Source organism: Labrus bergylta, chromosome 8, assembly GCF_963930695.1.
Source record: "Labrus bergylta chromosome 8, fLabBer1.1, whole genome shotgun sequence".
Lineage (NCBI taxonomy): Eukaryota > Metazoa > Chordata > Actinopteri > Labriformes > Labridae > Labrus > Labrus bergylta.
Window position 1 is genome coordinate 23,728,366 of NC_089202.1, and position 27,000 is coordinate 23,755,365.

At 43.9% G+C, this 27,000-nt stretch overlaps 2 protein-coding genes across 3 annotated transcripts in view; both read left to right on the forward strand.

Annotated features, from left to right (window-relative positions):
• The window catches only part of smarcc1a (SWI/SNF related, matrix associated, actin dependent regulator of chromatin, subfamily c, member 1a), a 29,565-nt gene extending 18,923 nt beyond the window's left edge, over positions 1–10,642 (forward strand). For both annotated transcript variants that reach the window (XM_065957840.1, XM_065957841.1), the window contains exons 23-28: positions 1,334–1,490; positions 2,373–2,551; positions 2,912–3,046; positions 5,553–5,880; positions 6,014–6,139; positions 7,047–10,642. In XM_065957840.1, coding sequence (XP_065813912.1) covers positions 1,334–1,490; positions 2,373–2,551; positions 2,912–3,046; positions 5,553–5,880; positions 6,014–6,139; positions 7,047–7,138 — 1,017 coding nt within the window. In that variant the 3' untranslated portion in view covers positions 7,139–10,642. The remainder of the gene's footprint in view (positions 1–1,333; positions 1,491–2,372; positions 2,552–2,911; positions 3,047–5,552; positions 5,881–6,013; positions 6,140–7,046) is intronic.
• Positions 10,643–14,930: 4,288 nt separating this feature from the next.
• Positions 14,931–26,399, forward strand: LOC136179817 (homeodomain-interacting protein kinase 1-like). Its single transcript, XM_065957937.1, has 16 exons — positions 14,931–14,985; positions 18,425–18,606; positions 18,994–19,185; positions 20,515–20,696; positions 20,803–20,926; positions 21,666–21,779; positions 21,912–22,168; positions 22,439–22,770; positions 23,340–23,433; positions 23,522–23,665; positions 23,748–23,812; positions 24,689–24,782; positions 24,871–25,014; positions 25,097–25,161; positions 25,925–25,988; positions 26,297–26,399. Exons 1-16 carry the CDS (start codon positions 14,931–14,933, stop codon positions 26,397–26,399), a joined length of 2,211 nt encoding a protein of 736 aa, XP_065814009.1.
• Positions 26,400–27,000: the final 601 nt, after the last annotated feature.

Consider the following 27,000-nt stretch of genomic DNA (forward strand, 5'->3'; position numbering starts at 1 on the left):
TTTTTTCTCCAAGTGAGGAAATAGAATATTTACAGGTTGCGTAATTGGGTTGAAATCCATTTACACTTTTTTGAGCTTCAATGTCCGATCATCTCTGAAGTGTACATCATGCAAAACAAACACAATACTCGGTTTTCATTTGGACATTTAAGGTAGTTTGATTGATGATCAACTCATGCACCGAGTTAACATTTCCAGTAGCTGTCACAAAGCTGCCAAAGACAGGTTGAATTTTTCTCGAATGTAACAACGGAGAGCAACACAGAGAACACGACAGCTACAGCTACTTCACTGACTGTGTGTCTCATGTTGAGTCGTTTCAGTGAGATACGACCCTCTATAACCCTGGATGCCTCGATTATGAAAGACGGCAGTCGATTATATCTCATGTCCATGTTGCGTTCCTCTGCTTGTGCTCATGCATGCAGGTTCCAGGGCCAAGGAAGTGTGTGGTACTTGAGCACTCCCTCTAGTCAAAAGTCTTGAGCACGATACAGATTGCCTAGTGAGAGAGCCCCCCTTTATTGACTGGTAACAAGTTAGCATGGAAATATTAGCATTAAAACAAACCAATAATTATCAAATTAAATTGTAATTGTTGCTGAAACGTGACCAGATTTCCTCCCTTGAGTTATGAAGCCTGACTGTAACAAGTAATATAATGACCATCAACAGAAAACAATCCCACCTGAGCTATGATTCTAATGATTTATTTGTTTATGTGCTTTAAATCAATCGTTGTTCCTATGATGAACTGAACCTGACAAGCCGCACTCCTACTTGAAATGAAAAGTAACATTTTTTTCTGTTGGAACACCATTCCTCTCTCCGGCTCTGTGTGATTTGTGTTCCTGCTCTCTCTCACTTGTTTCGAGAGTTCCCTCTGGCTGAATGTAATGGGATGTTTTTAAAAGTCTAATTTGTCCCCGCTCTGCCGGGCAGCTTGTTGCCTGATGGCTTCCTCATTAGCATCCCTTAACCGATGTCAAACATAGTGTGTTCCTGTCCTAATGTCGGCTATCGTCCCCAAAAAAGTTGAAAGAGTCGTAATCCAATCTATTATTCTATTAGATAGTTAAAGCTTTGAGCAGCTGTTTTTTTAAGGGAGTGTTAATGTGTTACACGCTGCTATATTTACCTGTTGATTATTTAAGTCACTTCTGAAATACGTTCATGTATTTTTAAAAGGTTTCTTGCTCATTAAGCTTGCACCGCTCGCACTCGCATCGTCCCGTCTTATTACCGAGAGTAGGACGTGTAACCCGTGACCTTACCCTCGCTCCCCGTGGCTCTGACACTCATTACTCTGTGTGTGTGCATCTTCATCCTTCAGGCGGAGTTGAAGGACGAGGCAGAGAAGCCCAGCGAGTCTGCAGAGAAGAGCAGCGACAAGACGGAGGCCACCGAGAAGGTGAAGAAGGAGGGAGTGGAGACTTCAGAGCGCGAGGACGAGAACGAAGAGGGAGGGGAGGCCAAGGCGGCTCCAGCAGGTAGATCTGGCATTCATGAAGAAAAATGTTTCGCTCAGAGTACAAATAGAACACCTCATTAGCAATAAGCTCCTAATTAAGGCCCAGTGTCCACCTGGCATTTTTTTCTGAGCGCCAGCGTCCTTTTTCCAATTGTTTTCAATGAGGAGAGTGTTTGCAGCAGCAGGCGGTCGCACGGAGAAAAAGTGCAGCACCCAGCGTCTTTTTTACGAGCGCTCGACCTTCGTTGTGCGGACTCTCCAGTCACTCCAGTTGAAAATCTTTCAACTTTTCAGAAATGTGCCGTTGACGTCACCGGCCTTCTTACAAATGTATGATACAGATCGTGTCTTGTACTGACATCCTCCCCATGTCTGATCAGGAAATAAGATATCTCATATATATATATATATATAAATATATAAATAAACACTTTAGCAAGCATAGGTGGACACGGGGCCTAAGGGGGCAGCTTACTTATATTTTTGTTAAGTAAAATTCTAAATATTTCCTGGATCTAAAACAATCCCTTAGGGCGCCTGATAGCCTAGTGGTAGTGTAGCGCGCCCCATGTACGGAGGTTTTAGTCCTCATCACAGCGGCCGTGGGTTCAAACCCGACCTCGACCCTTTGCTGCATGTCACCCCCCACTCTCTCCTCCTTACACTTCCTGTCTCTCTTCAGCTGTCCTCTTTCCTTCTGAGCTCCCTCATGATATCAGAGAACTCACCTGAAGAGGTGTACTACTTACTGAAGTTTGCAGATCCAAACTTTGACAGTAGATATTTGCTGGTTTTTGTTCTGTTTTCAACACACCTGTCCTTCTAAACTTTTATCACGAGAGTGCCGAAGGACATTATTTTGTTCATTAAAGTTAAGTCTCTCGCTCTCTGTCCCCGTCAGACAAAGACAAGGAGGAGTCCATGGAGACGTCGTCCTCGGACCAGGAGAAGGAGAAGGAGGAGAAGACGTTGACAGACGAGGGAGAGGAGAAGAGGAAGAAGCTGGAGCACGACATCGGAGAGGGAAACATCGCCACTGCAGCCGCCGCTGCTCTGGCGTCTGCTGCCACCAAGGCCAAGGTGAGACTGCGGAAGAGCTGAGTAAACCACAGCAAACACACGTCATAGTCTGATGTTCTTCAGGCTCACAGGCGATGCCATTTTCTTTACTTTGCCGTAACTCCCTGGTATGATCCTGTTTCAGTTTCATAAAAATATGTTATGAAGAAGGAATAGGTGAAGATTTCCCACATCTTATAGCAGGATTGTCACTCATTTTCTAATTAAACATAATGATTGCTTTGTCTTGAAGATAAGCGTTGCTCAACAGAGTGAAATCCATTCCTTTTTACTCCTGAAAGAGTAAACCACAGCAGATGATATTGTGATGAATCGGATATGAATGATTAATTCGTCTCCTCTTGTCCTCCGTTCGCTCAGCACTTGGCAGCCGTGGAGGAGAGGAAGATCAAGTCCCTGGTGGCCCTGCTGGTGGAGACCCAGATGAAGAAGCTGGAGATCAAGCTGAGGCATTTCGAGGAGCTTGAGACCATCATGGATCGAGAGAAAGAGGCCGTAAGTCAAAATGAGCTTCAGTGCTTTCTGAGTGTTGAAGCTCAGATTAAATATTGGTTAATTTGAGGCACTGACCTTCTACATGCTACATTAGCTCACTTGCCTAAATTATTCCTCTACACACAGGGCCTTTTTTTTCCCCCATTAAAACGGGGCTCCACATCCCACCTCCATGATCAACCCCCGTCAAAGACACAGAACATTTTCATTACTTCATTGAACAGTTGCAACAACAAGCCTAAAACCAACACCCTGTGAATTCCGAAAAAAGTCTATTAACTTGATCAGGATCGAGTGCACCTCTCCATTTAATTACAACATTACCTGCTGATGGGAACACCCATTAAGAGCGCACAGACGCTCCTAGTGCACACAAATATTTGCGAGCCAGCTTGGAGGGTTGCAGGTTTGTTGTGACCCTGTGTCTCTCGACCAAAGTAATGTGCTGCTGTCTGCAGAGAGGCGAGTCTCCCTCATGTAAGTTTGCATCTCCTGAATTGCGCTCCGGCACGCTACCTTTGCCACAGCATTACTGTCTTAATTCACCTGAGAGAGCCCTCTGCTGGATCAAACTGCAAACTACTGATCCAGTAATAGTCTTAATTTGGATTTTGAACTGCTCTTTACACACACACACCGAGGAAATCATGAAAATATTTACATGTATGTTGTGTTCAGGTTGGATGGATTGTGATGTGTGAATAACTTGTAATCATCCTGCTACATGATGAGGTAATGAACAGCATCTCATAAGAAATGTTCACCATGTAAGCGACGCTTCCTCGGCGGCGTATGCCTGGTGTGGGGATTAGTGACTTCTGATGGTCTTATTACACAGCGGCCTCTACCATCAGTGTTTGAATGGATGTGAATGTGTCGGTGTGACATGCGGTGTAAAAGCGCTTTACAAGCTGAAGTCCATTTACCATGTCTATCTGGCATTGATTCTATAACAACCCGTCTTTCTTCTTTGGTTTCTAAATTGAAATAAGAAGCCGATAAATATTTAGACTTCATCTGCCAATGTGAGCTGGTGGGCATCTGCCAAAGAGAGAAGAGAAAACACACACACACACACACACACACACACACACACACACACACACACACACACACAGCAGAGTTACGTCTTTGAGAGAGAGCCGAGAAGCAAATAAAACATCATCTAGAGAAAATCGACCACATAGTCAGGCAAGAAAAACTGTGACCTGCCTCTCCAGGGCAGATGAATCGCCCTCAGCTCTGTGTGTGTGTGGGTGTGTGACCTACCACTGGACGATCCCGGGAGACGCCAGTGAGAGTGTAAAACTGTGTTTGTGCGATGGAGGCATCAGGAGCGTAGCCCAGTTTTCTACAGCTGTAAATAGTGCATGAAAAGAACTCTGGTTTACATAAGCTTTCCAAAGAAGGGAGAGAAATCAGAGCTCTGCTGCTGCCATCAGCTATAAAACAGACTCGCACAGCAGAGAGACACAAGACTGCTCGACGCTTCAGCCTTCACAGGCTCCGCTAATGTGCTCAGCTCTCCTCCCTTTGCATAATGTTTTAACACATTTTAATAATAATATTCTCCTTTTGATTCTTTAAAACGTGTTGAGAAATCTACTAAACTTCATAAAAGATCTTTTTGCACTCAGTCTAAGTTGACTCCGGTCATGCAGATGATTTCAGATTCGAGCATGACCCCGTTAAAAATCGCTGAAAGCAGTTTGCATCTTAACTAGAAGGTTTTTTTTCTGCAGAGACAAGTGCCTGTTTTTAAACGTATTTTATTCTTGTCCAGACGTTCAGAAGCTTAAAATCAGCTGGACTTTATTTTTACGGATGTTGAAATTACATTTTTTGGGGCTTTTTATGCCTTTAATTTAAAAGATAGGACAGTGAATAGAGTCAGACATCACGAGAGAGAGAGAGATATTGGGGGATGAAAAAAAAGGAGCAACAGGTCGGATTCAAACCCATACCTGTACTTAATGTGGTTACTCAATGAGCTCATCAATTCACTGTGTGCGGTTACATCTGTGTAGTAGAGCGTGGAGAGCAGGCCCATTAACCTGAGCTGCAGCGCCACCTAGTGGCAAGTGTCCGAATTGCAGTTTGAGCACAACATTTGACCGTTATTGTGGGCCAACATGTAAAAATCAGAATCAGCTTTATTGGCCAGGTATGCTAATATTAAGAAAAGACAAATATTTACATGACTAAATATGAAACAGCGCAGTGGTGAATAGTGCAAAGTAATATGTTATGTGACAGATGGGTTAATTTACATGTGGTAGTATTTACATTAAAAGTGTGCATAGATTATTTTTTTATATATATATATATATATATATATATATAAGTATAAGTTTGGGTAATGGCGTTTTACCAAATAGTGGCACATTCCTCGTTTAAACATCCCTTCAAAGCAGGAAGTTGTGCTGTGTGGAAAAAGCCTTTAATGGGACATTGTCAGTTTTTTCATGTGATCATCGTTCCTGTCGTTTCTTCCGTCTCTCTGCAGTTGGAGCTCCAACGGCAGCAGCTGCTCACCGAGCGTCAGGCCTTCCACATGGAGCAGCTCAAGTACGCTGAGATGAAGGCGCGGCAGCAGATGGAGCAGCAAGCCGCCGCCGCTGCAGCAGCCGCCGCAGCCCAGGCACAGGGACAGACTCCCGGAACTGGACCCCATCCTGGTCCTCCTCCACCAGGCATGCACCCTGGAGGACCTCAGCCACACCACGGAGCACCAGTGCCCCACCACGGAGGACCCCCATCTGGCGGTGCAATGCACACTGGCTTCCCCTCAATGGGTCACCACCCAATGGCACCCCTGCACCCAGGACAGACAGGTGAGAGACACAAACACGGACCCTCATATGTAAGAATCTGGTGAATCTGATAAAAGTTGCAGCTCCAGCTGGAATTACATTTTTGAAACATATCAGACTTACATAATACTCACTTAACATTTATATTCTAAAGGTCCGATGGGACCAGGCCAGCCGATTCCAGGGCGTATGATGCCCGGCCCTCCCACTGCTGGCCCCCCTCCTGGGGGCATGCCTCCCATGATGCCCCCACGTCATCCTGGAGCTCCCAACGGCATGTGTGAGTACAAACCTCCTCGTGCCGTACTTTCACCTCATGTTTGTGTTGTGTGTGTGTTTAAATATTTAAACCTGTATATTTGTGTTCATCAGGACCCGCAAACATTAAAATGTGGCAACGCTTTTAGAAACGAGTGTTGACGCCACAAACAAGAGAAGAAAACAAACATTTCCAGGAATCAAAATATTAAGCTAACGTTTACTTTGAAAGCAGCTAAACATTTAGCCGCATCACCTTTAAGACATCATCCATTTCTGGTTCATGGGTTTGTTTTTCTCTCCACTACAAACCTTGAAAACGATGTAAAGATGGAACGCCATCCCTTAAACCAGCTGCAAACAAGCAGGCTGCAAAGAACATCAGACAAAAGCTGATTTTATTCTAAAATGCTTCTTTTAGGGTTTACTGGTTTTTAATATTAGTTCGTTTGTTTTGCAGACGGGAGACCTCCGTCTATAATACGACTCCCAGTGAAAACTTTTTTAAAATGAACAGAATTAATCCTAACCTTAAAGCAAACAAGTTGAGCTCGTTTTACAAAGCAGCTAATTTATTTTAAGCATTTGAAACGTTTAAAAAAAAAAAAAAGGAAAAACGTATCACAGCATCTGTGGGTGAACAATGAGTGTGGCTAACATTAGCAGCTAGCACCGCCAGCCTTCCGTCCTCTTTGCAGGTTAACGTCCACATGTCCTGGATAGTGTCGGGCGGCTGCTCTTACACACTCTCAAATTAGCGTGACGACTTTTAATCTGCAGCCTGCTAAATGTCACCTCCCTACTCGTCATGTTTTAATTATCTCTCATCTAGAGTCAAATCTATTTCACCCTCATGCCACAGTGAAGTCTCTTAGACCCCGTTATGATCTTTTCCTTGCTCTTAAACTTATCGTCCGTCCTCTTTCCAGATCCTGGTCCTCCACCTGCACAGCCTGAAGCCGTACCTGCAGTTCCTGTGGGTCCTCCTGCGCCCCCAAGTGCACGGGGGCCTGACAACTAAGACCTAACACACCCAAACACACATGACAAAAGCACACACACACACACACACACACACACACAAAACTATCTCTGAACCCCCCCCCCACCCCCCTCTGTATTGATCGCCTTTGCTACTGGCTCCTTTAACCCTCAACAGCCAAAAGCTTCCATAAACATCATCACCAACATACACACACGCACACACACACACACTCAGGTTTCAGTGGCAAGGGTTACCCACTTAAACACACACACACACACACACACACACACACACACACACACACACACACACACACACACACACACACACACACACTCACATGCAGACTTCCTCTCAGGGCACTGCGGCAAAGGGTGGTCGAGTAATAAACACTGTTTCCTGCTCTGTTGGGCCAGATGGAGGCTGGAGAGAATGACTCTCTACACACGACAAAAACGAGGAGACAGAAACCGACTGTCTCACTTTTTTTTTCTCTTTTCGATGAGTTTTTAACGACACTGTAACCTCTCCCCCTCCCCCTCCCCCTCCCCTTACCCCCCTCCCTTCCCCGCCACAAAGAAACACACTCCTATTTCCGTCTGCTGCCCTTTTCTTCAAGCCAAACACTAGGGGGAGCTAGTGAGACAAAAGCAACCGGCAGACATGGAGGGGTGTGTGCTGAGTAACCAGAGCTGTAACACACACACACACACACACACACACAGACACACACAGACACAGAGGCAGGCAGATGATTCAAATAAAGATATGAATACTTCTCTCACACACACACACACACACACACACACACACACACACACACACACACACACAGAGGGCGCCCGGCCTCTTGTCTTGACGAGTATCTACCTCTCGCTCCTCTTTTTATGAAACACTGTACTTCTGTGTGTGTGTGTGTGTTTGTCTGTAAATGTGTGTGTGTTCAGGACAGAGGGAGGGTTAGGTGGCGTTGCCCTCGTCCGCCTCCTCTGACAATAATTTGTTACTCCTTTTAAAACAAGACTTTTGCATTAATGGTTATTTTTTTAGTAAAGAAATGAAACATCTTTGGAATCATTCAGTTCTCTAGAAATAATTGTCAACAACTGATTTTTTTTCTTTTATTCATTCAGAGTCGAGCTTCATAAATATCGATGTCGCCTCGTTTCTTTACGCCTCTAAAGTGAACTTCTGTAAGTCGGGGACAAAACAACACATTTCAGGATTTCATTTTCGGCGTTTGGAAAACCTTTCTGACACTTTGTCATTAAATGGTTAATAACAACACGGTTTAGATCAGTTCTCCTGAACAGCTGCGCTCAGCAGTTTGGAGCTAATGTGACACCAACAGGAGTAAATAGTGGATTCTTGATGCTTGTGTCTGTTGACGCCTGTGTTTGGCACCAGCAGCGCCCATTCTCCGCACAACACCAGAACACTTCAGCGTTTTCTTGGTGAAATATCCTCGATTAAAAGCTCACCGAGCGACTTACGACAGACCTGACCGCCACTATAGTGGGAAGCAGAAGTGCTGAATCTGAGGCGGTGAGCGCTGGCAGCACGACAGCGCTGTAAATGGCCGCAGGCCCGTAATGAGATCATCGTTCTGGACGTTGTTACAGATTTGTGACTCTGAAGTCTCGATGGTTTCCAGCTTGTTTCTTTAGATGCAAAGAAACAAAGATGGCGTCTCGGTAACTGTCACTCGAGACAAAAGCGTGAAAATGACATTTATAAGTTGTGATCTCGAGTCGAACAGAAAATTACTCGTTACCATGGGAACCTGAGTAAAATCAAATCTATGGATGTTTGTCCCTTTTTAGGGCTTCCGTAGAGTGACACGTGTTTGACCTCTGACACATTAATGCAAAAGTCTGAGACGACCCCAGAACGCCAGGCAGCGCCATCAACACACACACACACACACACACACACACAGAAGAGTAAGCTAATCCGAGGCTCACACTGGAGGCTGCGTTCACACACACACACACACACACACACACACACACACACACACACACACACACACACAGACTTGGCCAGACCCTGCCACAAGTCACTGGACGACCATGCACAAACACATAAAACACACACGTACATCTTATCTCCTGCTGACCTTCACCCGGCCTTTACAGAGAGGGAGACGCCATGACGCTCTTCCTCAGCGCGCTCGGCTTCTAGATGTTTTGGGAGTTTTTTTTAGGTGCTGACACTGTAGCGAATAAACGGCCCAAACTTCAAACACCTCTGCTCACGATATCCGAACGCTTACTGCTGCCTACCTCGCTAACCCCGCCTCTCATACACACACACACACACACACTCGATCGTTTAGCCACTCTCCACAGGAAGACAAAGCAATATCCTCATTCCTGTGTATCCTCTCAAACGCACCGCTGTTTAATACGTGATGCAATATGAGAACCTGTCATGTTGCCGTGAAGTAAAATGTGCGCAAACACGAGGAATGACCACCCATCTATTTATTTACAGAGTTAAAAATGGCGTTTAATCAGTGAATCACGTTTCAACGAGCTGCTTCTTCTTCAATCTAAAATAATCACGCAACCCGACACCAGTCAGCTCCGCTCAGCTTCTTAAATGTGGTTTTCTTCGTCTTTAGTGATTATTATCGGATTATTTTTGAGTTCTCGGGAAGCTGTTGCAACAACGCCGTACATTTCAAGACGCCATCTTTGGTTTGAGGAGCTTTTTGAGACGCACTCTTTCATGATGCCCGTGCATTTTTAAGATCACGTTTGGAAAGTGTTCGTCAACTAGCTCGTTCTGACTTCAATGGGCCGCCACACACGGCTCGATTCATGCACGATTAATTTAAGCGTAAGCTAGCCTGAAATGAAAGTCGATTAATTTAACAATAAAAGGATAAATTTTAACTCGCTAATTTCCCCAGCACCAGTCGGACGCCGATCATCAAACAAACGTCACTCGTCTTGATGTGACCTATGACCTCTAACGACCCCGCCCTCCCCCCGCCACCTTACGCTAGCACTGTTAGTACCTCTGCTACCTCTTCCTCGCTCATCTGCTAGCTACCTCTTCTAGAAATCTTCCTCTCTGCTACCTCTCTGCGCGCCCCCTTCGCTACCTCTCGTTCCCATTTTCTTTCTTAAAATCTTCTCTTTTCTGTTTTTTTTTTTTTAATTCCCCGCCCACGCGACTGCTGCATCGCCTCGCCCCCACCGCCCGCCTCTCCCTGTCGTCCGTCAGAGGAAGAAGAAAACGCATCAGAACACACGTACGGTCATGTGACGCCCGCCCACCCCCTTCCTCCTTTCCCCCATCCAGGCTTGTTATATAACATCACTTAAATATGACTACCCCTCCACCCCCCCAACCCCTACATATGATCTTTAACCTTCTTTGTGTAATGTATTTTTAAGGAGAAGTTTTGTGTAGATGGAATTTTTCTCTGTTCTTTGGAAGTTTGTAGCATTTGTTTCCCTTTTTTTATTTTCTATGGGGTCTGTTGGTACTTGGACCTAGACACTGTCGAATAAACTGTGTTTTGTACGACGTTGATGTCCCGCTTCTTTCTTTTATCTTACATTATTTTTTACACATAATCCTGTTAAAGGAAGAATGTGCGACTTTTTGATCCAGTAGGTGTCGCCCTTGAGCACCAACAGCATGAAACCAAAACAAACTGCTGTTTGGCCACGCCTCCTCCAGAGACACACCTCCAACCCCTCTCCCTTTGAGGCCGCACAAAGTAGTCAAGTGCAAGCGGCCAACAAAATTGTCCTCTGCTCGAGCTGCAATCACCTGTGTCCTGCATTGTTATGTTAGCATGCTAATGTTAGCGCTCTTTAGTTAGCTCGTAGCTTCACATTGCATGTAAATTAACACAGAATGAGCGTGATGTAAAAACTCTTACTAACATCCAAATAATCAGTGAGTATGTTCTTCTTCTTCTTCTCTCTAGTTCTTGACTAAAACAGCTTTTATACACAAGGGGAGGAGCCGGCCGTCCCGTCCATGTAAACACGGCTCTGACAACAACACAGCCAGCGGGACTCGAGCTTCTCACTCATTGTAGACAGTCATGACTCAGAGACATTTACACAGGACAGACTGGATTTATGATTTATTTATATTTAACATGTTGCACATTCTTCTCTTAAAGGCTACATTTAATCTCACGAGGTAATGTTTCACTCTGTCTTAGTCTTTCAACTGAAAATATCAAAATAACTTTCATTGAAAAGTCTGAATTATTTTAAAGAAAGTTTACTGAGGTGGAAATGTAACAATAAAATACTTTTAATAATGATAATGGCATCTCGGAAAACGTCCTGTGTATCATCAAGAACTTCTTGCTTTTCGATTCCTTTTAGGGCATTTAATAATTTTCCCACTGGGAAGTCAAGAAGATGTCTTATTTTGGTACCATTCCCCATTTCTGATAAATAAATGGGTGCAGAACTGGACCACTTGGTGGAGACGGGGATTAAATGTCATGTTTGGGCCGTTAGATTTCTCTGTAATCTTCAGCCGGTTTTCTCCAAAAACGGCCTCAAACATGGCTCCTCTGCTCGGCCTGCTGGGAGCAGTAAAGGAGAGAAGACGTTCTCAGTGTGGCGATTTTTCTGCTGAGCTCTTCATCTGTAGCATAAGTGTGTGTGTGTGTGTGTGTGTGTGTCTGCGTATACATGACGTCGAAATGTTGAGGATAACAAGAGTCCTGTAGCTGTTTCCAATCCTAATCCCTGCCAACCGGCCGGCTGTGTAATCTGGAGAGAGAGGGGGGATTTCTCCGACCGGCAGATTGACCAACAGGATGTTATCAAGCGGGATGAGGGTCCAGAGAGTGATTACAGGACTCCCCATGTGAGACGGGAGATGAGAGGGGGGGATGGGAAATATTTTTTATTTTACATTTTTGTCTTTTAAAAAAGCAGCCAATTTGACGTTACCAACGAGCTCAGAACAATGATCAACAATGTGGGAACAATGATGGTGCAGATAAACCCGCCATGAAGCTGACATCCTAAGGCCCCATGTCCTCCTGGCGTTTTTTTTTTTCCGAGTTCCTGTGTCGTTTTTCAACTGAACAGAGTTCAAAGTGCACCGTTTTTTAAAATTGAATTAATCGTGATTTTTTTTTCATCCTGGTGCGTCCTGAGGCTAGACCGGTTGAGAATCACTGGATAAGAGCACAAACCTAAAACTTCTACTACAAATATATCGGGTTATTTTGATGTTTCGGGGTAATTTTCGGGACACATTGAAGCAGGCAACCATCCAGAGCAGACGGACGAGCTGCTGGCTGCCAGAGAGGCTTTAAACATGGACTCATTTACATTTTGCTGACGCTCCGACTGAGAATATCTGTCAGAAAGAGAAGAAAAAAAGAGTTGAATGTTTTACACAATGACATCTAAAACCTGACACATGATCTCAAACTCTGACCTTTTATCTGGGAAACAGCCCGTCTGTTTGACCGTCTGTCACACGTCTTTAAATTTAGGTGTGAGGTTTCTCCTCCTCTCATGTTTAGATGACATGAGCCGGGCTGACAGCAGACAGTGAAATGATTGACACGTGTCTGTTGAAATCTGAGATGAGATGATGTCCTGGTGGAAGTTTAGCTGCCTCCCATCGGTCTGAGTCGCACTCAAGGGTGAGAAGAAGCTCCTGAAGCCACATGATGAGACTCCATACATATTTACTCCCATGGGCGGTTCTAGGCAGGGGCCAACAGGGGCCAGTGCCCACCCCTCCAAAAGGAAGAGCCCCCCCTAATAACACATACACAGTGTTTGACTCAACAACCGGACTCACAATCTAGCATTTAATTCTGTTACTGAAACAAATATAAATCATGATATTTTATGTTGTGGTATTTAATGATATGCTTTTTGCTCCAAACATTTTCAGTGGATGACGAGTCAGGACCGCAGGGAGGCCACTTGAACTGCCGTACTCTTTTACTTCAGAGCCATGCTGTTTTAATACTTGAACTAAGAAAGGCCTTCCCTGAAGAAGATGTCTTAAGGGAGCGTATGTTGCTCCAAAACCTGTTTATATGGTTCAGCATTAAAGGGGACATATTATGAAAAATCCTCTTGTACAGTGTTCTTGAATATATAATTGGGTAACAGGAGTGTCTACAGACCCACAAAATGTGAAATGAACTCATCCAGTCCTTTGTTTGTGGTCTGCATAAGTCAACACAGAGAAAAATGCTCTCCTTGTGATGTCACAGTGGGATTCTTCAATTCAATTCAAAAAACTTTATTTGTCCCCGGGGGGCAATTCAAAGGCACACAGAGCAGTAAATTAACAACAGTGCAAGTAAACAAAACATTTTAACCTAAATAGAAAGTGTCAATTTAAATACAACTTAAAGCTTAAACTTAACTTAAAAATACAAAATATAAAAGAGTAGATATAAGTGGACAGTGATCGGACTAACAGATGTAAACAGATGTAAACAGAACTATGTGCAGTAAACGAGAAATAAATATATATATATACAGAACAGAACTATGTGCAGTAAACAAGAAATAAATATATATATATATATATATATATACTGTATATACAGAACTATGTGCAGTAGTGACCAGATGTAAACAGAACTATGTGCAGTTAACAAGGTGCGTGTGCGTGTGTGCGTGCATGCGTGCGTGCATGCGTGCGTGCATGCGTGCGTGTGTGCGATCCAGCATGTTTCATAATTAACACGGTCTCTCCCTCCGGCCTCCCACATCTGCACTAAATCTGCCACTACCCATGAGCTTTACACTCTTCAACTCAAGCGTTCTGTGTTTCTCTCTCTCTCTACATTTTATCTGTCAAACCTCGACCATCACTCCTCTTTTTACAACCTCTGACAACTTTTTACCTCAGATGTCACTTGTCCTCCCGGCCCCTTAGGCTTATTCTCTCCGGCCACACCAGCAGCTGGTGACACAGACATGTCAGTAAATTCAGTCCCCTTGTGATAAATACCTCAACTGGATTCATTGACACTGAAATGGTTCTCTGAATTGTTAGTTTGCATTTGGTTAACCCTTGATTTTTGTTTTATGTGCATGAATTCATTTTTACAAAAATATTCATGTTACAGTCTGTCCTAACAGCAGACGACGCGAGCGAGCATCAGCAACAAAATCCACCTTCCATTCTATTGTTCCCTATTGGAGTGTCCTAACTGAATGCGAGTTTGTCCACCTTCAATATAAAAGCACAACATGTCATATTGTTTGCAAGGGGATACTGAAATTCACAGAGCAAAGCATTTAATATTCAACCGATGCAGTGTGGACAGCCAGCGTGCGATCCTGCGCAATGAGACGCAACATATTACTCGTGCTGGTAGGACACGGTGTAAGACAAATGAAGCCAATGTGGATTGGCAAGAAATGTCCTCGAGTTTCCACTTGAGGTTGACCACATCCCTTTTAGGTCCCACACAAACGGAAAACCTCCAGAGTTGAAACATGAAGCTTCTGCGTAAGTGTACCATCCTGCAGTTCCTAAATCGTCCACTTGAGGCTGGCTGCAGAAACACAGGAAGTCACATACACACTCATTCAAAAAAAAGCCTGTTTGTACAGCAGAGATTAACATGTTTACAGCCTGGTTAAAAAAAAAACTAGTCCTGCATCTGTCTCCTGATTTTTCTCCACCTGTTCTGAAACAGTCTGTAAACATCACCCTCCTGTCAAATACATTTACATTGATTGTATATGTCAGTCCTCATTTATGTTTTCCATCATGCTTGTGCTTCTTGAACCCTGCAGCTACCTCAGGTCCTTTACCCTTTTGTTGGAGGAGCACTTTTGTTGCTATAGCGATGGTCCCTTGGCAACAGCTTCTGGGCCTGTGGCGCCCAGTGTTACGTCTGGCAGGTAGGTGGAGGTCGGGGTCACACTGTCAGCGATGACTGCACATGTTTTGAGATCACAATCACCTGCTGCACGGTACAATTGTAACAGAGTCTTGTAGAGAAGAAAACCATCTTTACCAGCTTTACCAACAAAAAAAAAACTTCAGCAGATTAAAATAACCGCACCAGGTTTATGTTTATGCTGGGTGGTTTGAGTCAACCATCAATGCACCTGTTCAAACTTCAGATTTTGTCGAGATGATTCTGTTGCTTCTTCCGCTACTTCCGGGTCATGTCTTGCTTCAGGAGATCCCCCAGTCCCCCCCCCCCTCCCCCTCTGACAGGGATAGTCTCCCGCTCTGAGGAGCATCATGTGTGAACAACCAGATCAGGAGAATCTCCGCAGCTGCAGTCCTTCTGAAATTCTCCAGAAATGTTCAGGAGTGCGTGACTGAAAACGGCTTTACACATTGACTACACAATGCTGTTAAACTGTGCAGGAAAGAGTCTTTTTCCTACTCAATTCAACTGATTTGGTTTAGTATGATTTAATATGAGTAGAGTGACATAGTAGAGCAATTAAATAGATAATTAATCCACTACATACATTATAAAGAACGCCTGAAAAGAGAGCTGACTCAGTCAATATTGCAAACCAACATGTCTGCTTTGTTTATAGATGAGGTGGGGGTGCATGTTTATAAAGCTGACATTTGCGGTGTGTGTGTGCGTCTGTATTTATGAGTGTGTGTCATGAAAAATGTAAAAGGCTAAAGTAGGGCGGCGGGTTCACAGCTCCACACAGGCTCGTGGGGTGACAGAAGACACAAAGACACATCCCTCCTCCTCCTCTCTGCCTTGCTCTACCTCCATCTTACGCCTTCCCCTCTCTCTCTCGCTCTTTTTTTTTTAAGATTTATTTTTGGGCTTTTGTGCCTTTTTTTGGAGAGATAGGAGAGTGGAAAGAGTTGGAACTTAGGGACAGAGAGAGTGGGGAATGACATGCGGGAAAGGAGCCACAGGTCGGATTTGAACCAGGGCCGCCCGCTTCAAGGACTATAGCCTCTGTACATCGGGCACACACCCTAACCACTCAACAGCGTCCCTCTCTCTCTCTCTTTCTGTTGCCTATCCTCCTCGTCACCTCATCACCTCTCCTCTCTCCTCTCTCCTCATCCTCTCTCTTTCACCTCCCCCACAGGGCGAGAGTTTCTCCCTTGTAATTCATCAAACCTCTCTGTTGTCTGAAAGGTTAACGTGATAATGGCGACAAAGGCGATGGTGGTGTTGAAGATGATTATAACAGGGAGGAATGACGATAAAAAAATATCATGCTGTATCTGAGAGTAGGAAATCAGGGAGGGAGAAAAAGTGAGACATGTGGGAAAGGAGCCACATGTGGGATTTTAACCTGGGCCGGCCTCATGGGCAACTATAGCCTCTGTACATTTGGCGCGACCTAACCCTGTATTTCACCTTCTACCATCTTGATGATAGCTCAGCGAACGGCACTTGGACTGAAAGTACCTCGCGTGACCCGTATTTGAGTATGTTGCTAACTGCGTGCTAACAGTGGTTTAGTATGCCGTGTAAATATTTTGAGTATGTAGGAGGCAGTATGGAGTGCGGGGTTTCAGACACAGCCTTTGAGTTTCCTTTTGTAGGACACACATGTACCCATCAGGGAATAACTTCCTTTAAAGGGTGAACGTAAATGTGAATTTCAAGATGCAGCTTTGCTTCATGCTCAATATTTAGAAAAACAACAACAGCAACCGGTTGCTATGGCCAGCTGCCGAGCAGGATATTGTTGTTGTTCAAAATGGAGAATGTTCCTCTGTGACATGGAGTGAGGCATTATGACAAGTCGCAGCCATTCTAGAGTCAAACTGTAGAAACATCTCGACAGGAGTCTTCAGCTTAACTCTGACTTTGTTCGAGTTAACACCGTCGACCGGATCCCCGTCAACATTTAGATTTCGAGATTTAATTTGGAACGAGCGAGTTATTAGCTGACAGCATGGTGAGTTGATTTTATTCAACTGAGGTCACAAAGAGTGATCCCCTACAGCTGGTTAGAGACTAAACGTTGAACCTCAGTTTGATTAACATGTTATTTAATCAAGTCTAATTTATTTACATCAAAGGAAGAATCAAGTCTATCCTGTGTAAATGTGTCTCTGAGTCATGACCGTCTACAATGAGTGAGAAGCTCGAGTCCCGCTGGCTGTGTTGTTGTCAGGCCGTGTTTACATGGATGGGACGGCTGGCTCCTCCCCTTGTGTATAAAAGCTGTTTTAGTCAAGGACTAGAGAGAAGAAGAAGAACATACTCACTGATTATTTGGATGTTAGTAAGAGTTTTTAGATAACGGTCATTCTGTGTCAATTTACATGTAATGTGAAGCTACGAGCTAATTTTGTCCACCACTTGCACCAAACTCCTCTATGCTCACTCGAGGGAAGAGGGGGTTGGAGGTGTTTCTCTGGAGTAGAGAGGAGCCTTCAGAATGGAGGAGGTGTGGCCAAACAGCAATTTGTTTTGGTTTCATGCTGGTGCTCAAGAGCGACATCTACTGGATCAGAAAGTTGCACATTCTTCCTTTCCAATACTATCAAAGTTTAAGATTATAATGAAGGTCTCATATCCTCCTCCTCTTCAACCAGTGTAAATAAGTCGCAGAGCTCCTGAAAACATGTGTGTGAAGATTCTTGTTCTAAATCCACTCTGATCCTGTATTTGATCATGCCTATAAACCCCTTTATTTCAGCCCTGCTCAGAACAGGCTGTTTCTGTGTCTGTACCTTTAAATATGTAAATGAGCTGTGTCTGACCACGCCCCCTCTCTGGAAGGGCTTGGGGGTCTCGGGCTTTCTCGCTCCATGTCCTATTGTTTACGGTGAGAAGGCAGACTCAGAGGGCAGAACAAACAACTAGCTGTGGGAGGGTCACCTACCTGGGGGAGGGGTTACTGCCCTCTGTGATGTCATAAAGGGAACATCTCCAAACGGCCTGTTTGAGCACACATTTTCTGAAAAGTGGAGCAGGTAAAAGACGAACAGGATGGACTTTTCTCATGGGGGGTTTGTAGACAGTCTAGAGACACATGTTAGAGTTAGAGAAACATGGTGAAGTGGATTTTACAGAATATGTGACCTTCCAATGTTTATTTAATCTGATAATAAAAAGTGTAAAATGGCATCTTGCATTTATAAAGTTGAAGTTCCTGGAGGTAAGGTTTCCTGATAAACAGAGGCTACAAGAAGTTTCTAATCGCTCTTTTATATCTATTTAACTTATGCATATTTCTAAAAATGTTTTTAAAATAAATTTATTTAATTTAGTTATTGAATTAGGAACATTTGTCCAATAACAACAATCGATCACTATCTGTCTCCTGTAGAGCGCATATAGGGATCAGAAACAGTACCCAACAACATCGCCTTCCTCCTCCTCTTCAGACGAAGGCACCCGGGCCGTCCCAGTTGTCCTCTCCTCCCCGTCATCTGACTACCTGGTTCGCTCGTACCTAGGAGAGGGCACCTTTGGAAAAGTGGCCAAATGTCTGAAGATGGCCACCAGAGAGACGGTGGCTGTGAAGATCATCAAGCACAAAAAGTTCAGCCCCGAGGCTCAGAACGAGGTAGATGCTTCAAATGTTTAACGCAGACAATTTTTTTTTTTTTTAAGTAGGGTAAGATTTGAAAAATAAAAAGGGACACACATTTATGTTTCCCATGTTTGACCTTTGTGTTGGCATGTCAGATGTTTTTATGTTGCATTTAACATTTTTATATACAATTGGACAAAACCTACTTCACCATTTCATACACACTGGTCACTACAATGGACGGCTATTCAAAAGCTGCATTACACATACTACCATCAGCAACAACATTATTAATTACTCTGTACTGCTTTTGTATTATTTAACTCTCTTATGTCTGAAGGTTAATCAAGCCTCTGCATGTAGCCTGTAAGCTCAGTCGGCTTCATTCTCCTTAAATCTAACATGTCTGAATGTTTTTAGGTGGAAATCCTGCAACAGCTGAGAGCTTTTGACCCGGACAGATACAACATTGTCAAATTCATCGATGCGTTTGTCGACAAAGGGAATGTTTGTCTGGAGTTTGAAATGCTCGACGTGAGTCTGCAGGATTTCCTGGAGAAGAAACCTGCGAACTCTCTGACTGTGAAAGAAATACGACCAATCCTACACCAGGTATGAGCTTGTCCTGTCGGTACAGCAGCTTTAGCACCAGATACGAATTTACAAAGAGAGTGTCAACTGTTTTTCCTGATAACTGCAAGGATGTTTGGTAGACTTATTGTCTGCTCCAGTGTTATTGATGTCACAAATTAGTTTAGGTGGGTCAATGTGACACAACCCTGATGATGGTAATGTCTTTTGGGATATATGCAATTCCTTTTTGAAGAGTTCTGCAGATGTGGTTGAGCAATACACGAGTACAATTCAATTCAATTCAATTTATTTTGTATAGCGTCAACTCATAACAAGTGTTATCTCAAGACACTTTACAAAAAGCAGGTAAAATACCTAACTCTTTGTCTGTTAACATTACAAAAGAGCAGGTAAAAAAGACCTTACTCATTGTTATTTTACAAAAAGCAGGTAAAAGACCTTACTTATTACTATGTTACAAAGATCTGGCCTATCCATCATGAGCACTTTAGCAAAGCAGCAAAAGTTACAGTGGTAAGAAAAAAACTGCCTTATTAAAAGGCAGAAATCTTTGGCCGGATCCCCGGCTCATGACGAAACAGCCTTCACAGGCCTAGACGGCGGGGTTGGAAAGGGATAGGGGGAGAGATGGGATGAGATGCAGGAAGAGGGATAGGGAGCAAGGGGGTGGGGGGAGGCAAGCCATCCATCAACAATCCGGTGGGTGGGGGGTTGTTCTGGCAGGCCGTCAACCAACGATCCGGTGGGGAGGGGGTATGGGTGGGGGTTGTTCTGGCAGGCCGTCAACCAACGATCTTGAGGAGCCTAAGAGAGCTCAAGAGCTCTTAGGAAAGTAGGTGGTTAGTGACTGAGATTTACAGATAGATACATGCAGTAATATGATGTACTGTACATGCACAGAGAGAGAGCGAGAGAGAGAGAGAGAGGAGCTCAAGGTGCCAGTTTCCCCGGTAGTCTAAGCCTATAGCAGCATAACTAAGAGCTGGTCTACACCAGCACTAACTATAAGATTTATCAAAAAGGAAAGTTTTAAGTCTATTCTTAAAAATACAGACTGTGTCTGGAAGGCGGTTCCAGAGGAGAGGAGCCCGATAACTGAAGGCTTTACCCCCCATAGTACACTTGGAGACTGTAGGTACCACCAGCAGGCCTGCACTCCGGAACCGCAACGCTCTCGAGTACACAAGCACAAGTGTGATGTTGATCCATGTCTCCTCGAGTATTCATCTTATGTATAAACTTTCATCAACGAAAGCCATCTGAGTCAACTGAGTCTTATTGTGTGAAGTCAAGTCTTAATAATTTCCTCAACAACTTAACCTTTTAAATATGTTTGATTCACTTTAGGTGGCGATTACCTTACAGTTCCTGAAGAGCCAGGGAGTAGTACACACGGACTTAAAACCGGACAACATCATGTTGGTGGACCACGTTAACCAGCCGATGAAGGTTAAGGTGATCGACTTTGGGTTGGCTTGTCAGGTGTCACCCAAAGAGTGCGGCACATACATGCAGCCGCGATTTTACAGGTATGGAAACAGAAACACTTCATCATCGTCATCATCTGCTGTAGATTCGATTTTAAAATAAAGTAGCAGACATTTTTAAACAATGTGTGACCTCTTTGTTTCTCAGGGCTCCGGAGGTCATCCTGGGATCCACCTTCACAGCAGCCATCGACATGTGGTCTCTGGGCTGCATCACTGCAGAGCTGTTCCTGGGTCATGTGCTTTACCCGGGCAGGTGCGAATACGACATGGTACGTTCTTGTTAGGATACTTATGCGGCAGAATTTCAGAACGCTTCTCACTGGCTCGTACTGTTGCTAGGTTACGGAAGTTGACTTACTGCACCTTTAGGTCTGCTTGAAATTATAGTTCCACATGCCTAATATTTGCATTTAAATGCAATTGCAAATGCAAATTCCACCAAGAGACCTTCTGTGACGCCGTGCGCAGCAGCTTTAGACATGAGATCAGTTTCTCCTCCGACCATTGTTGTAGACAAAGCTGATATCAGAAGTCCCGCCTCTGCTTGATTTTTACTTGTCGTTGAGGGAAAAGTGTCATTGAAGAGTGACGCCGTGATCGCAAAGTTGTATTCAAAACTAAGATTGCTGAAATAAATTTTCAAAAAGCTGACACCGTGGGTACTTTCCAATTCCGAGGTTGATGGCTGAAGACACTGAACTGCAATGAATCCTCATAGACAATGGCATTAGTGGACACCTTATTTATGCTTTAAGAGCCTAAAGACAAAGTCACCAAAATAAGTAGGGAACAGTTAGCTTTGCACCGAACACTGAAGATTGTTAGAGATCCTCTTTCTGGGTCTGTCTGTTTTTTGTTTGTTTTTTTTGGAGAGAAGGAAATGTCTGCAGAAAAAGATGATCAAAATGTCAATAATTGTTTTTTAATTTAATCAGGAGCATCAAACTTAGAGACTTAAACATGATTGAAGAGGTGACCTGACTTTGTGCATTTGTGTTGTTTCAACAGTTGCGTCAAATGGTGCAGACTCAGGGTCAGCTCCCGCGACAAGTTCTCAACAATGGAGTCAAAACCCGATGTTTTTTTAAGCAGAAGAAGAAGGGCCGCCGATGGAGGTTAAAGGTAAGAACATTGATCGACTCTTACCTTCAATGTGTTTGTTTCCATCCTTCATATTATCAGTTTGTCTTTTCCTCCCCTGCCGCTTGCTGCATTCAGGACAGATTCTCCTAACCGAGCTTCATCTCTCTTTAGACACCGTTAGAATATGGAGACACCAGCTACTATGAGACCAGATTCTACTCCCTGGATGACTTGAAGAAGGTCAGACCAGCCTGTCATCTGTCGGATGAGGACACTATGGCCGAGACCGAGGACCAGGACATCTTTGTGGACTTACTGAAGCAGATGCTTCAACTCGACATGAACAAACGGATAACACCCGACCAGCTACTGGAGGATCCATTCATCACCATGGGGGACCTCGTAGACAACTTCCCCGACAGCTTCTAGTAAGTCTGAGTTAAGATGAAGTCTGCAATCCAAGCAGAAACCTCTGGCGTTAAAAAATGAAGCTGATGCAGAAGTGCAAAAATCCTGTAGTTCCTCGAGTGTCCACTAGAGGCTGCCTACAGAAGCACAGGAAGTCACATACACACCCATTCAAAAAAGCCTGTTTTTACAGCAGAGATTAACATGTTTACAGCCTGGTTCGAAAAAACAAATAGGTCTGATTAGCTCATGTCATGGAGATGTTAAATTCTGTGATTGTTTTCTTCCAGTGTTAAATCGGGTTGTGAGATGATGAAGGTCTGTCAGAGCCTGGAGGATCAGGCGGTCCAGCAGTCTTTTGTGGACCAGCAGCCCTCCACCAGCACTGCCAGCCTCCATCAGCACAACATCTCCAGACCGGTTACTCCGGCCTGGCGCAGTCTGAGTCACCAGGAGCATCCCGTCATACTGAGCATCGCATTGGCTGTCTCCAGCACCCTGTCCATCGATGAGGACCGGCAACCATCACAACCACGACAGACCAGTTTCACGGTTTACAAAGACACGACTCAGCTGGAACAGAAAACGCTGATAGACTCTGAGGATGCTCCATCCAACACAGGTGGAGCTAAACGAGCAAGAGACACGAAGACAGACACTTTGACTAGTTACAAGTAAGTCTAACTTTCTCTTTTCTTTAACTGATGTCCTTATGAATGTCTGCTTCTGTATCCTGATATTTGTTGTTACATTTAAGAGATTCAAACAGTATTTGGTTTTTACAGAAGCCCGGACAGAGACAGAAAAAAGTTGAAGACAGACTGTGAGGTCGAGACAAAGACAGGTAGACTCATCTGTAGCAGACCGCACTTTGAATCATCTGTTTAATAATTAGAGATGCAGCGATTGGAGAAATCAGGGCCAATACCGATACCGATTTTTTAAATAGAAACTTAGCCAATTGCCAATTCTGATACCGATGTTTGTTTCATGAATTCAAACTGGCTAATATGATGGACGTGGACGTAGCATCAGTAAACGTACACACTACATCCTGCAGGGAGGGTGAGCGGCTGGGGGGCATTGAGCCCAAGAGGAGGGGTCAAGTTTGAATGTTGTGTTTACAAAATGCTACTGACTCCTCCTTTAAATTAAAATACTGATTCACTTCATATTTTAATCTGTTTTCAGACTTGTTAGAAACCCCCAAAGAGGCTCCAGACAAAGCAAAGCCTCCGAGGAAGAGGACATGGGATACGTTTGTAGCTTCAAACTGTGGACTAAGGTAGGTTGAAGGTAACTTGTCTGTACTGATGATATATTTCACTTGGCTATTAAAGTGTAAGAGATTTACGTTCAGGTCTTCCAAACAGAAAACTAGACAAAAGCTCACCAGAGAAGAAGAGGATGAAGGTGAATCTGCTCCGTGAGCTGAAAAATCCATCAAGCGAGGCTGAAGTTAAACCTCAGAGGAAACGGAGCTGGGACACCTTTGTCGCCTCATATACTGGCCTAAGGTAGGTTTTATATTCCTTTCTGTAAATAGTTGAATTTAAATGTTAAAGTTTGTAAATTTGACACGAGTTTCTGATGATGCAGGAATCTGAAACGTGATTCACCGGAGAAGAAAAAGATGAAGATGAATGAGGACGAGACAAATACAGGTGAGCTCTACATTAACATGCCCCACCATCTTCATCATCATCATCATCATCATCATCATCATCATAAAAGAAAACTGAGTTTGAGAAGTTAATAGAAACTTAGTGACTCTACCTTTATCTGTAAGATGTTTAAAGTTGTTGGTGAACATGTTAAATGAAGAATGTGCAACATGTAACACATAAATATATCATAAATCAAGTCCATCCTGTGTAAATGTGTCTCTGAGTCCTGACCGTCTACAATGAGTGAGAAGCTCGAGTCCCGCTGGCTGTGTTGTTGTCAGAGCCGTGTTTACGGCCCGGACAGAGACAGAAAAAAGTTGAGGACGGACTGTGAGGTTGAGACAAAGACAGGTAGACTCATCTGTAGCAGACCGCACTTTGAATCATCTGTTTAATAATTAGAGATGCAGCGATTGGAGAAATCAGGGCCAATACCGATTTTTTAAATAGAAACTTAGCCAATTGCCAATTCTGATACCGATGAATTCAAACTGGCTAATATGATGGACATGGACGTAGCATCAAAGAAGAGAAAATATAATCACAGTGAGGAGAAACACCAAGTGGATAAAGCTTGTTCTAAAACGAGGGTGAACCTTGTGTTGTTTTTTACCCGTGGACGTGGAGTTGGTCTGCTTCCTGTTGGACAGGCAGGTGACAAACACCGGCGGTTAGCTTGTGCTAGCGTGCGGTAGCTAGCAGAGTAGGTACCGGCAGTAAACGTACACACTACATCCTGCAGGGAGGGTGAGCGGCTGGGGGGCATTGAGCCCAAGAGGAGGGGTCAAGTTTGAATGTTGTGTTTACAAAATGCTACTGACTCCTCCTTTAAATTAAAATACTGATTCACTTCATATTTTAATCTGTTTTCAGACTTGTTAGAAAACCCCAAAGAGGCTCCAGACAAAGCAAAGCCTCCGAGGAAGAGGACATGGGATACGTTTGTAGCTTCAAACTGTGGACTAAGGTAGGTTGAAGGTAACTTGTCTGTACTGATGATATATTTCACTTGGCTATTAAAGTGTAAGAGATTTACGTTCAGGTCTTCCAAACAGAAAACTAGACAAAAGCTCACCAGAGAAGAAGAGGATGAAGGTGAATCTGCTCCGTGAGCTGAAAAATCCATCAAGCGAGGCTGAAGTTAAACCTCAGAGGAAACGGAGCTGGGACACCTTTGTCGCCTCATATACTGGCCTAAGGTAGGTTTTATATTCCTTTCTGTAAATAGTTGAATTTAAATGTTAAAGTTTGTAAATTTGACACGAGTTTCTGATGATGCAGGAATCTGAAACGTGATTCACCGGAGAAGAAAAAGATGAAGATGAACGAGGACGAGACAAATACAGGTGAGCTCTACATTAACATGCCCCACCATCTTCATCATCATCATCATCATCATCATAAAAGAAAACTGAGTTTGAGAAGTTAATAGAAACTTAGTGACTCTACCTTTATCTGTAAGATGTTTAAAGTTGTTGGTGAACATGTTAAATGAAGAATGTGCAACATGTTACACATAAATATATCATAAATCAAGTCCATCCTGTGTAAATGTGTCTCTGAGTCATGACCGTCTACAATGAGTGAGAAGCTCGAGTCCCGCTGGCTGTGTTGTTGTCAGAGCCGTGTTTACATGGACGGGACGGCCGGCTCCTCCCCTTGTGTATAAAAGCTGTTTTAGTCAAGGACTAGAGAGAAGAAGAAGAACATATCGATTATTTGGATGTTAGTAAGAGTTTTTAGATCACGCTCATTCTGTGTCAATTTACATGCAATGTGAAGCTACAAGCTAACTAAAGAGTGCTAACATTAGCATGCTAACACAACAATGCAGGACACACAGGCAACTGCAGCTTGAGACAAAGACGAATTTGTCCACCGCTTGCGCTTAATGCTGCTTAGTTATGATGCGTTCCATTTGATAACTCCTTCATGAGAGTGTGAGTGTAGATGGGTCGGAGGTGTGTCTCTGGAGGAGAGCGGAGGCTTCAATATGGAGGAGGTGTGGCCAAACAGCAGTTTGTTTTGGTTTCATGCTGGTGTGCATCTACTGGATCAAAAAGTTGCACATTGTTCCTTTAACTCTTTCGTTTCCTATTTTCCCTGCAGAGACGCTTGACATCTCTCAGCAGGTGACATGCAGCAAGGTCAAACCATCTGAGAGTGACGACAGGTCGGTGTTTAATTTCTTCTCTGTTTTAATTTTCTTTGACTTTTAGATTTAAAAAAAAAAATGTAAACATCATTTGAGCTGTGCAGTTCAGAGACGAAGGTAAAGTCACAGCAGACTCTCACATTCACTCTTTGTGGTGTGAGGTGTGTTTAGACGGATCTGATCGTAAGTGCGTGTAAACATGTTCAATATTTATGATCCGATATCCTGTTGTGTGGGGGGAACCCCCAAAATCGTGCCTAAAATCGTTGAGTGTGAAGCCTGCCTAAAGCAGCTCAGTATCTCTGCCTCTCTGTCTGTGAGTGCAGAAGTCACCCGGGAGAGAACAGAAGCTCTGATGAGACTCCAATGACAGCAGCCAAGACCAGGTCTACTCTGAGGCGGAGAAAAGCACCTGATAAAGACTGCTGAAGAACCACAGAGGGCAGCAGGTACGTGTTGGTGTGATGCATCACTTCCCTATTTCAATGATCTGCAGTTAGTTTTAAAGATTTGATTGTGTTTCACTATGACAGATTACGAAACCCTACGACTGCAGGATCAGTTTATAATCCTGTTTATAACGTATAGCCTGACCTTGGCGTAGAGTTTCTTTTTTAAGGGCGCACTCACGCTAGGCAATTTCCGTGCACAAGCATGTTTGACCCCCAAAGTCCGGTTTGAGGTTATGCTTCGGGACTGGACAGTTCATTCACGAGCACAAGCACGGGTACACAACGTTGACAGCCTTTATTATCCTGAGTGTGAGTGCGGCCTGTTATTGTTACTACTGAAGCATGACATTGAAAAACGTAGCAAAGTAAAACTTCTATGTTTCACCTTTTTTTTTTTTAACACCAGGTCATGCATTTCAACATCAGCCAGCGATGAGACGAAAGCAGCACAGAAAGAAAGTCTTGACGAAGCAGCGAGGACTGACAGACGGACATTAACGACCACTGGGGACATCAGGAGCAGCGTGTCGATGAACTCTATGTAAAATAAGTAACACCTGCATGGGTCGAACAAAATC